The sequence below is a fragment of the Terrapene carolina genome, unplaced genomic scaffold, assembly GCF_002925995.2.
Source record: "Terrapene carolina triunguis isolate 2854851 unplaced genomic scaffold, T_m_triunguis-2.0 Scaffold69, whole genome shotgun sequence".
Classification (NCBI taxonomy): Eukaryota; Metazoa; Chordata; order Testudines; family Emydidae; genus Terrapene; species Terrapene triunguis.
The window spans coordinates 43,260,277-43,273,948 of NW_020664420.1; the positions used below are offsets into that span (position 1 = coordinate 43,260,277).

Here is a 13,672-nt window from a genome sequence, read left to right on the forward strand (position 1 = left end):
AAAAAAAAAAAAAAAAAAAAAAAGCCGCTCGGACGAAGAGAGAAAAAAACACTCCACCTGCTGCACACCCCCAAGGATTCTCTTGCGCACCCCTTGCGGAGCTCACACCCCACTTTGGAGACCACTGCCTTAAAGCCCTTTAGACCAAAAATATCAACATTTAATAGCTATATACCACATACTTTCATCTTAGCACCTTGTTCCATGCCACTCCTTGCACATGAAATTCCCCCCATTTGCCTCTGTCTCCCTAATCAAAACATTCTTAAAAGACATTTCTGAAGACCAAGCCACCAAGAATAGAAAATGTACTTTAAAAAACAAACAAAATGCACCACCTGGAGTTTGTGGTCCTTCCACTGTGTATCATCTGTGTTTTGACTATATGCTCTTTTAGGGCCCAATCCTGCATCCCTCATTCATTCTAGTAATCCGTACTATCTGGGCAAATACTGCAGAAAAAGCACTTGGAAACATTAGTTGGTATAAACATTACGAATTAGCGCTGACTATGGGCAAAATAAAAATATGAGACAACTGTCATAGAAGGGAGATGCCTGATGTGGTGCAGGTGGGTGACAGGAAGGTGAACATAAGAGCAAAAGGGCTCTCTGAAAAAATGCCATCTATGCCTCTTAACCAGCAGCATCAAATTAAATGTACAAGAGTTTCAGTAACTTTGCTGCTGTTGGCTGTGCTTCTATTTCTGTTCCCATGGAAACAGGTGGTGAATTGCCACAAACATAAGAGGATTGTGAGTAAAACTGTATAATAAATATACAGTATTTTTATATTTTATTTATTTATTTATATATATATAAAAATGAAGCTTTGGGGTTTAGTTCCCACTTCCAAATGTTTGCATTTAGCTCAAATGCAAATGTCTGGAAGAGCTCCTCTCCTCCTATGGGCCAAATCCCCTTTTAAAATTCATTTATTTCATGAATCTTTCCAATACTGAATATCCACAGAGAGTGTTTCTACTTATTCTTGTGCTTAAATTGTAAAATGCCTGCCCGAGTTAGACTGTAAGCAATCCAGGCAGGGATTCAGTCCTTTCTATTACTTATTATTTGTATTACTATTGCACCTAGTAGCTCTAATCAGGGACCAGGACCCCTTGTGCTAGGGGTTGTAGAAACAGAACAAAAAGATGGTCCCTGCCCCAAAGAGCTTGCAATTTAAGTATAATACTTGAGTCAACAAATGGACACAGACAGACAGACAGGGAGGGTACAAGGAAACAAGGAAACAATCTTGATCGGCATAATATGCTGTGATCTCAGCTCACCAGCAGCCTAACCATTGTCAAGTTTTTTGTAGGTATCGCAGTAAAGGAGAGTTTTAAGGAGAGGTGTGAAGGAAGATAAAGAGGTAGCTTTGTGGATGTTTATGGGGAACTCCTCCCAAGTGTGGGAAAAAGCATGGGAAAAAGCATGAAGGTGCCTGTTTGAAAAGGTAACAGCAGGACACTGGACACTGACATGGGTTGATCAGAGGTGGGAGCTGACCTTTCAATAGTGAATGAGAGATGATTTTTTCAAACCCTAGTACTTTTATTGACTTTTAGACAAAGGGGGAAAAAGGAAGAATAACATGCCAGTGTGGGACAGAGGCAACACATACAGAAATTGAGTATAAATCAAACATGCCACAAACAAGAGTGATTAACTGGTTTAACAAAGAAACTTGTCTCCAGTATAATGTCAGATCCATATGAAATGTTATTCTACAATGACCCACTAGTGATCTTCTAAAGACTTTCAGGGTGTGCTACAATCTTATAGTAATTTTATTTAAATGAGGGAGGGAAAGACATTCCATTGCAGAATAGGCCACGGTCTCTCCACAGATTAGTTGGAGGCAGGGGTGGGAGGGATCGGAAGCCCAGCAAGTAGAGTGGTACTGAGATGTAATACAGTTCCTGAATGAGGTATATATTAAAATATGAGGATTTTGGTTCTCCTCTCCAGAGGTTTCAGGGGACCAGAAATGGCTGGCTTTAAGGATCTTAATGTTAACTTTCAATAAGCCTTGAAGCACCGGGAAAGATCCAGAAGACTGGAAGAAAACCAATAGTGTGCCAATTTTTTAAAAAAGGGTACATGAGATGACCCACGTGATTATAGTTCTGTCAGACTGACAGTGATCCTGGGCAAGATAATGGAGTGGCTGTTACAGGACTTGATTAATAACAAATTAAAGGAGGTAATGCAAATCAACATGAGTTTATGGAAAATAGATCTTGTCTAAATAGATATCTTTTTTGATGAGATTACAAATTTGGTTGTAAAGGTAATAGGGCTGATGTTAGAAACTTCTGTAAGACATTTGAAATGGTACAACACGACATTTTGATTAAAAAACTAGAATAATATAAAATTGACATGGCAAACATTAAATGGATTAAAAACTGGGTAAGTGATTGGTCTCAAAATGTAATTGTAAGCAGGGAATCATCCACTAGTGGGTATGTTTCTAGTGGGGTTCCACAGGGACTGGTTTTTGGCCCTATACTAGTAAACATTTTTATTAATGAACTGGAAGAAAATATAAAATTATCACGGATAAGGTTTGCAGATGCTACACAAATTGGAGGAGTGGTAAATAATGAAGAGGACAGGTCACTGATCTGGATCACTTGGTAAACTGGGCCCAAGCAAACAATATGTGTTTTAATATGGCTAAATGTAAATGTATACACCTAGGAACAAAGAATGTAAGCCATAGTTACAAGATGGGGGATTCTATCCTGGGAAGCAGTTACTCTGAAAAAAAATTGAGGGTCGTGGTGGATAATCAGCTGAACACGAGGTCCCAATGTGATGCTGTGGCCAGAAGAGCTTATGCAATCTTTGGGTGCATAAACAGGGGAATCTTGAGTAGGAGCAGAGAGGTTATTTTGCCTCTGTATTTGGCACTTGTGCTGCTGCTGCTGCAGCAATACTTGCCCAGTTCTGGTGCCCACAATTCAAGAAGGATGTTGATAAACTGGAGAGGATTCAGGGAAAAGCCACAAGAATGATTAAAGAATTAGAAAACATGTTTTATAATGATGGACTCAAAGAGCTCGATCTATTTAGCTTAACAAAGAGAAGGTTAAGGGGTGACTTTATTAGAGTCTATAAGTATCTACATGGGGAACAAATATTTAAGAATGGGTTTTTCAGTCTAGTAGAAACAGGGCCGGCTCCAGGTATTCCGCCGCCAAAAGCAGCAAAAAAAAAAAAAAGCCCCGGCCCCCCCATCACACCCCCCCCCTCTTTGGCGGCAATTCGGTGGCAGGTCCTTCGCTCCAAGAGGGACTGAGGGACCTGCTTCAAAATTGCTGCCCCTTGGTATTGGCCGCCCCAAGCACCTGCTTCTTTAGCTGGTGCCTGGAGCCAGCCCTGAGTAGAAAAAGATATATATTCATAGAATATCTAGGTTAGAAGGGACCTCAGGAGATCATCTAGTCCAACCCTCTGCTCAAAGCAGGACCAATCCCCAGATAGATTTTTGCCCCAGATCTCTAAGTGGTCCCCTGAAGGATTGAACTCACAACCCTGGGTTTAGCAGGCCAATGCTCAAACCACTGAGCTATCTCCCCCTGACCCAATAGCTGCAAGCTGAAGGTAGACAAATGTGGACTGGAAACAAGGCATAAATTTTTGACGGTGAGGGTAATTAACCATTGGAACATTTTACCAAGGATTCTCCATCACTGACAACTGTTAAATCAAGATTGGATTTTTGACTAAAAGATATCGTTTAGGAATTATTTTGGGGAAGGTCTATGGCCTGTGTTATGCAGGAGGTCAGACAAGATTATCACCGTGGTCCCTTCTGGTCTTGGAATCTATGACTCTATGAATCTTGTCTCGCAGAGCTTTCACAGAATTATGCCCCAGAAGATAAAGGGGCAGTTCCTAGGCTGATGTAAATTATCATAACTCCATTGATTTAAGTGGAGCTCTGACAATTTGCACTAGCTGAAGATCTGACCAAAAGTCTTTTGCATCACAGATGACCTGGAGTTTTGCTAGGAGTAATATGGCTGTCATACGCCTGCCTCTTTATGATCCCATCTAAGAGAGACACAATCTTTTCACCAAGGGACAATGTCATCTTATGCCATTGACTATTGAGAAGGGTTCAAATAGTTCTTCTTTATCCAATGTCACTGCTTTGAAGATAAAACATTTGTGGAATAGTGAATAAATTCCAAATCTGTTTTTTATTCATTCATGACATTTTCAAACTAGCAACATCAATTAAATGCATGAGATCAAGTTCATATGACAATAGTAATACCAAGCATTTACCATTAAAGATCTCAAAGCACTTCACAAAGGTAAATGTTCTTATTCACATTTTACAGATGGGGAAACTATAGAATAGAAATGTTAAGTGATTTGCCCAATGTCACACAGCAAATAAATGGCAGAGCAGGGGATAGATGATAGATATTCAGTCCCCCAGTCCTGTGCCCTATCCACTACAATAACTCTGTTCTGTAAACTTTCTTAAATGTAAGCAAAAAGCAAAGCAACGCAAAAATAACAGATAATATATTTTGAGTTATTCATTCTAAATCTTTAAAACAAAGAGAATATAATCATTTTATTTCATAGGATTTTGAACTAAACAATGAGATGAAAATGAGCGTTCTAAATTTGCTAGAAGAAGTTTTGAGAGATCCAGACCTTCTACCACAAGAAAGAAAAGCCACAGCAAACATACTGAGGTAAAGATGTTTAAATGAATTTAATGTAATTGTAAACCATATTATGAAAAACAATGAAATCAGTAGCTTGCTATAACACTGTCTTTATTTTTGAAAGATCACAAAGTGCTTAACAATTGAAATACAAACCATATACAGGGATAACTTTACATCTACCAATGAAATGTAGCCACATCTGGGATAAAATGTGGCAATTGTTTAGCAGCGTATAGCAACGTTGCACAGGAATCAAAGAATATTTTAACAAGTAGAAACTGCAAGGAGATTGAGGAGAATTTAGGTGTGCATAACGTAATTATCCAATTTGGTGAAAACTATTGTGTGATTTTTGTTAATGACAACAAGCAGTCCGGACATGAGACTTACAATTCATCCAGAAACACACCTTCAGCAGCACATAACAAACACCATGCAGGGCATCAGTTCTGTTGCTACCTACTGTAAATAATCAACACCATTTCTTAAAATATCTAGATGTTGCTTGGAGGTCTTCCATCCAAATGATGAGCAGCTCAACCTGCTTAGCTTGTGAGAACTGGCAGCCTAATGTGATATGAAAGATTAAATAAAAGAGATATTACTTATACTTTATGGTATGCTGATAGCCATGACTAAAGTTACTTGGGTGGATTATAGGAGTAAATGCCTGGTTAACTAATTGCCATAAAATAAAAGGCATAAGAGTTTCTGCAGAGCTAGAGCTATTTAGGGATAAAATTGAGAGAAATTACAAAGCTAGAATGTATTGTAATGTCAAAGGAAAGACAACTGGCTTTGCATATATATTAATGTATGTAATTTCAATCAATCAGTGTGGTGGGAATGATATACATTTTATAAGAAAGTAGCTTATATCTATGTACATTTTGTTAAATCAGTAAGAAAGAATTAAGAGTAGAAAATTAGAGAAAGAAGATATGAAAAACAGAACAATCAAGGACATGCCTCAGCAGCTTCTTAGAGTTCTTGAAAATATACTGCCAGAAAGTCAATAGATGTACAATAAATATGTGCCTGAATTCTCTGAGAACATAGGACAAATTTCCACATCAGATATTTATGTGAAAAAGGAACAAGTCAGAAAATGAGTGGGAAGTTGACTGGGTGGATAAAAACTGATTGAAGGGCAAAAATAGTATCTTAAGAAATAGGCCTTTTAAGATGAGAATTTGTTACTGCATGTTAGTAAGGCCTCAGTTCATTTTTTCACATACATAAAAAAACATATACCCTAGTATAATATATTGTATAAGTAACATGTAGTATTACTGAAAATAAGAATTGCACAGGTGTTAATTATTCTTGCTTAGATGAAGCTTAAGCAAGAAGGATGTAATCGATTGTGGTACAATAGGTTTTAATAATGCATCTATGAGCAAAGAATACAAAAGATACCAAGACGCTGGGAAAGAGATCTGAAGTTACTTTGAAATCCTTAAAGATCTCAGCCAAATATAGGCCTGAGGGAGAATAGAATGAAGTGCTATTGACAGAGAGATGGGATAAACTTGTACATTGAAGACATATACATCTATCAAGTTGACACATAAAACATCGGTTGTTCCTTCCAAAAAATACAATAGCAAAGGCGATGTTGAAACTGTTTGTGAACGAATTCCTCCCTTTCCAACGCTGTTCTATTGCTCCTTTAGATTGCATTTATTTACCTGCCTATGTGCCTTTCTATGACACTTATTGATGCAGTTTCTGTCTGAGCACCTCACATCAATTAATGAATAGAGCTGGTCAAAAAACTTCATTAAACATTTTTTTATGAAAAATGATTTTTTGTCCATAATAAATGTTTATGAAAAGTTTTTTTGTTTTGGTAAACATGTTCCAGTTTTCCAACAACAAAAAATGAAAACCAAAAAAATTTAGTTTTCAAAAACTGAAATATTTTTGGCATTTTTAATAGGAAAAAAGGGGGTCAGGAAAGAGAAAAAAGGGAGAGAAAAGAATAGCAGGACCAAAACCCAAAATATTTTGTGGAATAAACATTTTATTGAAAAATTCCACAAAGAATTTGAACAAAACAAAAATTCTTCATTTTTTTTGGGTAGAAAATATATAGCATTTATTGACCATCTCTATTAATTAATTTATCCTCACAGCAGCTTCTTGAGCTAGGGGAGTATTATCACCCCCATTTTACAAGTGGGGAACCAAAACATAGATTAAGTAACTTACATAGGGAGCCTGTCACAGAGCCAGGAAGAGATTCAGATTTCCTGAGTCCCAGTCCACTGCCATAACTGCAGAGCCAGGATCCCTCTCCTTTCTGTACCTGTAGTCCACCTTTACCTGGTCCTATCAGATCTTTCAAACTATCAGCCTGGGTCACACCTTTGTTGGAAGAGTTTCACGTAGTGTTGATGGTTCAGTATATATCATTATTCTCTCTGGAAGAATAATGTACTAATGACCCAATGTGGTTTCAAAGGATACTGTGTGCTGTGCATTCTTTCAAATGAGGTGTGAAATCAAGGTCCTGAGTAATTGTGGTTATTAAAAATCCTGTGTTACTTTTCACAAGGATAGTAGGGGTACTAACTCTACTTGTCCTGGCCAATTCCTACATTTGGTGTTTACATATGCCTAATTACATTCTTCCAATAGTTTTAATAGAATAAGATGTTCTTAGTTTCCTCTAAAAAACAGTTGTATAGTGTCGCTGTTCTATGTTGTTGAATAGTCGCTGAACAGTTCATTCTATAGGTGACTTTATTTCATCAGCGGCTGAAATTATTCCTGTCTACAGCCTAAATATATGTTTATTATATATGCATAGTACTTTAGGAACTTTCAGGATGAAAATTGTTGCATAAATGTAAGATTATCATGTTCATAATTTAAATTGGTGTTCCATTACAATCAGTAGAATGTCAGGATGCAAGTAAAAGGTGCTGTCACCTAAAATGTAGCAGTCCCATAAGATCTTGTATTGCACAAGCAGCTACAAAGGAGATGTGTATTTGCTAGACTTACATGGTGGATTTTAGTAACAATCAACTGGTTAAGAGAAAGTCATTCCTCAAGATTTTATACTTCTGAATAGCCTCAGCAATCCCATGAAACAGAGTATTAGAGCAGTCCTGATTTTGCTCAAAAATCATTCAGCCAGGATAAAACATGTGTCATACATCTTAACTCAGACAGATGAAGTCTGACTCCTAATTCACCTGAAGAAAATGGGTTTCTAGCTCTTAGGAGCAGTTTCTAAGACTAAAAAAAAGTACTGCAGTTACATCCAGAGTAGCATTCTCTAAAATGCTATGTGGTAACTGAGAAGAGAAAATAAAAGCTGAGTAACTAATCGGAGATGTTTCCTTTTCTGAAGACTTATGTTTGCCTGGCTGTTGTCATCTGCTAATGAAACAAGGATGATCATTCTATCACTTATCTACAAGCCTAGATTTGTAGGTTTCCAGTTTCCAGCCCTAAAGTGTACACGTGCAAAAGTTCAAGTGCTCTGCTCCTGACGGTAAGATTGTGGGCATGCACTTTTTTTGGACCTACTTCTATTCTGCACTGGCAATAACCCATGAGTTTGAGTACTGTCAGTATAGCACCTGACACTTGAGAAATAACCTGTGCAATGAACCAAAGCTCAGAACCCTTTGAAAAGCTCTGACCACGGGGAGTTGCAATGACTTTTCTTTGAGCTATTGAATGTTCCATGTGAGGTCATCTACGGAGCTGTGTCCCCACCTTCAGCTGCTGCAATAGCATGATGGAGCTCCCTCTGGTCCTTCAACTTGTCATCTTGTTGGTTGAATCAGAGTTGGAACTGGTTCCAGGCCTTTCTTCGTAAGCTCGACCTTGGGATGCCCGGAAATCAACAATCAAGAAATCAATAGTGTCATGTCATGAGGGTTTGGATGGTCTGATAGAGTGAAGAGGGCCTCTGACTGAATACTGCCACAATTTTCATTGGGATCAAGAACCAACAGAGGAAAAAGAGGAGATGGCACAATCATTCCCTGGATTCCCATTCTTCCTCTAAGAAATACAGAGGTAAGGGCCAAGTAGGCACCAACCTTCTCTAGTGCCAAAGTGAAAAATTCAAATTGTCTTAGTGCTGACAGATTCAAGTGTTCCCTGTGCTAACAATTAAATTATTGCTTGTGCTGTGAAGGAAGGACTAGTGCTGTGTAAGGGTTTCTCTTCCCTTGAGATCACTGTTCCGCACTGGTGCCATTCCTGATTCCATGCCTCCTTCTGGCAGCAGTTCAAGGAGAAGATTCTTTGCACTCCTCCCCCCACCTGAAGGAGTGTTCTTTCTGTTCTCAGTCTCTGAACACTACAATTCTTGTGGCAATGACAACTGAGGTTAAGGTTCTTGTAACCAAGAAAATTGATGAGTTTCAGGCTTTAATGGCTGACCCTCCTTAGTTGCATCAGGATAAGGTGGTATTGTGTCCTTATTCTAAACTCATCCCTGTAGTGATCACTGATTTTCATCTGAATCAGACTACTAATTTATCTGTTTTCTACCATTCACTACCAGAGGAGGTTAGGTTACATGTTTTGGATGCTTAAGAGGGTACTTAGCTACTACTGTCATAAAACAAAACTATTCCTTTAGTCCCCTGAACTGTTCATAACTTAAAGTGGCAGGATTAGGAAAGAGATAATATTTGCTGAAATTGATTAAATCTTGTACAGAAAAATACTCTGAGTACTAAAGGTGCCAGAACATGATCAGCTAAGTGTAAAACAGCTGCTAGGGCCTGTTCCATTGTAGAAATATGTAGAGCTGCTACCTGGTAGTCCATCCCTTGGTGTAGCATTACTCTCTTGACCTGGCCTCAGTCTGGGAGAGCAGGCCTGCAGTCATCACCTTCCTATACCCACTTTGAGCCTATGCACAGGCATGTCCCAGAAGTGTGGATCTGTACTGACCATCTACCTGAAGGATGTCAGTTACAGTGAGTGATTTCTTCTGAAAATTGAGCCAGTATTAGTATATGCATCTGTGTGCCAGCTCACCCTTTTGCACACATGTATGCCTCTCTTTGAAATCTGGCCCTAACAGTTCATCTTATTCCTCCAATTTGTAAATGGTTAAGGAGGAATTTGTATTTCATAAGCAAATGTTATTGTTAAACCCAGAAATATTATGATCACCACCAGGAAAGACAGAATAAAGAAACTAGGTGGTAAAGAAGGTTTTTATGCTCGCTTCTAAACTGCTCCATGCAAACTCAAGTGATCAAGCAGAATGTTTGGTATTTTTTGCATGATGAATTCTTGGTTGAGCAGACTGACAGGATATCTCTGCAGAGAAGCTTTTTTAAAAAGCTATTATTCCTGAAAGCCAAACAGGCCCTGCTGAAATATGTTCTGCTGGAATAGGGCTTGAGGTTTGATCTGCCTCAGTTAGTAAACTTGGAATCTGGACAGAACTTCATTGACACTGAGGCATGAACAGATTGCTGATACTGAACCAGGGAGTTGTAAACTATGGGCTGGATCTGTACTGCAGTGAATAGTATTAGCTGATAAACAGCCCAATCTGGAAAAAAAAATCATGGTTTAAAATAACCATTTCCTTCCTCTCATAAATAACAAAAATGTATTGAGACCTAGGGATACAGAGAGTTAAAGCTTTGACTGGACAACCAGTGCTCTTTCACCATGTGATCTCATCAGACAATAAATCTCAAGGCATCTACCTAATCCTACCCTTTTTTAAGTTATGTTTTTTTTATTTTATTTACAGCTAAGAGAATGAAAAATTAGCCAACTTGTGACAATATGTGCTTTAAAAAAAAAGTTACTTCCAGATGGCTATAACCAGTATTTGAAGTGTTGGGGCAAGAAGTTAAGAATTGTTTAAATGTGAGATACATGTGAGAGCTACTAAACTTACTAGGTGAATCTGGGAAGGCGAAAACTCATTCTTTTTCGTCCAACCCCTTCCTTTCCTATAGAGAAATGCCCCATCTAGGTTTAATTTAGTGCTCAGTGAGAGTTGAGATGTCTGTCAGGCATATCTTGGATGCAGGACCTTTCTCTCTCTGTCTCTCATACCTCTGCTCACCTGAATCTGGGCTTCCTCCTTAGCTGCTAGGAACTATCCAGGGTGCAGAAATGTATTTCATCCAACTAGAGGAAACAGGCCCATCAACATCATTCAGCTTTTTAGGTGGGCTCTGGATCTGAGGGCAAAAATTTGTCTTCCATTTAAATTTCCCAGGTGGAAGAAGACTTCTGCTGTGACAAGCAAGGCACAGCCCTTTAGCAGTATTCCACCTCGTTATTCAAAGTGCACTAATTCGAGGACTGGTTTGTTGGAAGTGCTGGTCTGAATGTAATGGAAGCTACTGTTGTGCCATCAGGACAAGTTGTCTTAATTAAGCCAATACAGGAAAGGGCACTGTACTGCCTAAGAGCTAGGACTGGAGCACAAATTAATAAAAGATGGAGTCTTTTTTCCTAAGAACACAAGATTGGAGAAAATGCACCAGAATCTCTTTAAAATGAGGGGTTAGAGGATATTTGTGCAAAATCCTAATTCTGCAATGTGAGAGCACATCAGGAGCGGATGTGGTGGTCAAATATTTAGAGCCATTTAACAGCATGATCTCCCCTGAGCATGTTTTGTTGGATCAAACAAATTGAGTGGTCTTTTCTGTATCCAAGACCCAAAGTAATCCACCTTCTAAATCATTAAGCAAACCAATCTTGCTTGGATAATAAATGGTAACAATAAACCATAGACATATAGTGCACATATGCCTCCAAAGAAGAGCCCTCACACAGAAGAGAAAATATTTCAGGCAATGCAGAGCTTTGGAAGTGATCAAATGCAGGTCTTCTGTATCAACAAGCTGAGTACTTTATTCAGGTCTGTGCTGCAAATAAAGGCCTGATCCTTCCAAGCTTAGTGAACACCTTCTGAGAAGTGATGGGAGTTAAGGATGGTCAGCACTACTCAGTACCATATAGGATCAAGCACACAAAGTCAGCTGCTTAGCAATTAACAGACCTGTCCATCTACAAGACACTCACACTGGTGTTTTCTGAGGAAGGTATTGAGAATTCTCCTGAAGAATAAAATAAGATTTTAAGACTCTGGATGGCATAACCATTAGACATGGGAGTGTTTCCACTTGCTCTGAAGAAGAGGGCATTTTGTGAGGATTTGATGGGCCCAAAGTGCAGGTTATGACTCAGGCAAGGAGCATTCTTGAGTAGTATAACATGTTTTATTTTCTTCATGTATCCACATTCAGTTTTAGCCTAGTCCACCTCCAATTTGGCAAGCTAAAAGGAAACAGCCTACCACAGAAGAACCTAGTGTACTAAGCACTAACACTTCCTCCCCACCCACGTAGTACACATTCCAGCTCTTACAATCCTATCTAAAATCTCCAAACATTATCATTCTTTTCTTTTAACCCTTTCCCCATCTGGTAAATGAAAAAGCTGTTATGGCCACATGCTGATACATTTATTACATTAAGTACCAGATAAATTCTAAGCTATTTACATTTTAATGGCACATTACATTGGCACTGTAAATTGAGAAGGGATTATTATTATTAATTATTTGTATTACGGTAACATGTAGAGCCCACAACCAAGATCAAGATCCCATTGACCTAGATGCTGTTCATAGTAAGCGGGAGCTCTGGCTCAAAAAGCCAGCAATCAAAATAGAAATGACAAAGCGTGAGAAGATCGTATATTAGAATTATGAACCCATATACTACTGTGATGGGAGCCTTACTCTCAATAATAGCAGTAATAATAAAAATGGAGAGAAAGTCTGGGGGACTCAGATTATTGGCAGTGGGATGTAGTTTTTTCACCTTTGTGCAATTCTAATTCAGTTAATGGAGTTAGTGATCAAATGTTTTTACCATAAAATCAGTGGTAGATTAACACACGGGTCCATGGGGCCCGTGCCCAGGGCCCCCAGCCAATTTGGGGCCCCCACCCCGCCGAAGTGCCAGAATCTGGATAGAAGTGTGTACATGAGGGGTCACTAGTGCCAGAACTGTGGCTCCATCCGCTGTTTCTCCTTTTTCCCCCTCTGGCCCTGCCCAGGCCAGAAGTCGGAGCTGAGCCATGGTAAAAGCTGCTGTGAGAAGCCCCAGCCCCCCCCACCTGCCTTGGGCAGAAGCCTGGGGGCCCTGAGATCAGCCCCCGGCCCATGTCCCCACCCCCTGGGGCATGCCACCCAGGGCTCCCCACAGCAGCCTGAGCTCCCTGGGTGGCTCCAGGGCTAGCCTTAGGGGTGGGCCACCCAGGCGACCGCCCAGGGGGCCGTGGTCAGGGAAACGCCGTACAGCAGTGCAGAAGTGTGTGCTACCAGCTGGCAGGAGAGCACTGCAAACTCACAGAGGTCATGTGTGTGGGGCACTCAGATTTCTCCTTGCTTCCTCCCAGTGGAGGAACAGGGGATGGGGCAAGTGGTGATGCACAGATAATGCTCGCTCCCCCACAGTGATCCTCCTGCGAGTGGGTGAGCGAGGAGCAACACCAAGCACTCCCTGCATCCAGGTCACTTTCCCCACCTGGGCTGTGCTGGGAGGCATCAGGAGCTGCTGCTCTCCTGCCCGCCCCTTACGCCGCCCAGGTGCAGAAAGTGGCCTGGATGCAGGGAGCCCTGTTGTTACTCCCTGCTCCCCGCTCCCCCAACACCCCTACAGGGGCATTAAGGAACAGCCTTTGCAGGGGGAGCAAGCAGCAGTGCCAGCCACTCTGTGCATACAGGTCAGTTTCCCCATGTGGGTGCAAAAGGTGAGTTAGGGGGCACAGGGGGCACAGTGCAGCACAAAGTAAGGGTGGCAATACACCACATGCCATGCCACCCTTACCTCTCCACTTCTGCTGGTGGCGACACTGCCTTCAGAGTTAAGCACCCAGCCAGCTACCATCACGCAGCCAGTGCTTAATTTGTGCCAGGGGTTGCTGAAGCTCAGCCCTGACACT

General features: G+C 40.3%; 1 protein-coding gene across 1 annotated transcript in view; it reads left to right on the forward strand.

Moving 5' to 3' along the window:
• Positions 1-13,672, forward strand: part of RASGRF2 (Ras protein specific guanine nucleotide releasing factor 2) — a 207,572-nt gene that overhangs the window by 184,251 nt on the left and 9,649 nt on the right. Inside the window, exon 19 of the mRNA XM_026649259.1 lies at positions 4,614-4,726. Coding sequence (XP_026505044.1) covers positions 4,614-4,726 — 113 coding nt within the window. The remainder of the gene's footprint in view (positions 1-4,613; positions 4,727-13,672) is intronic.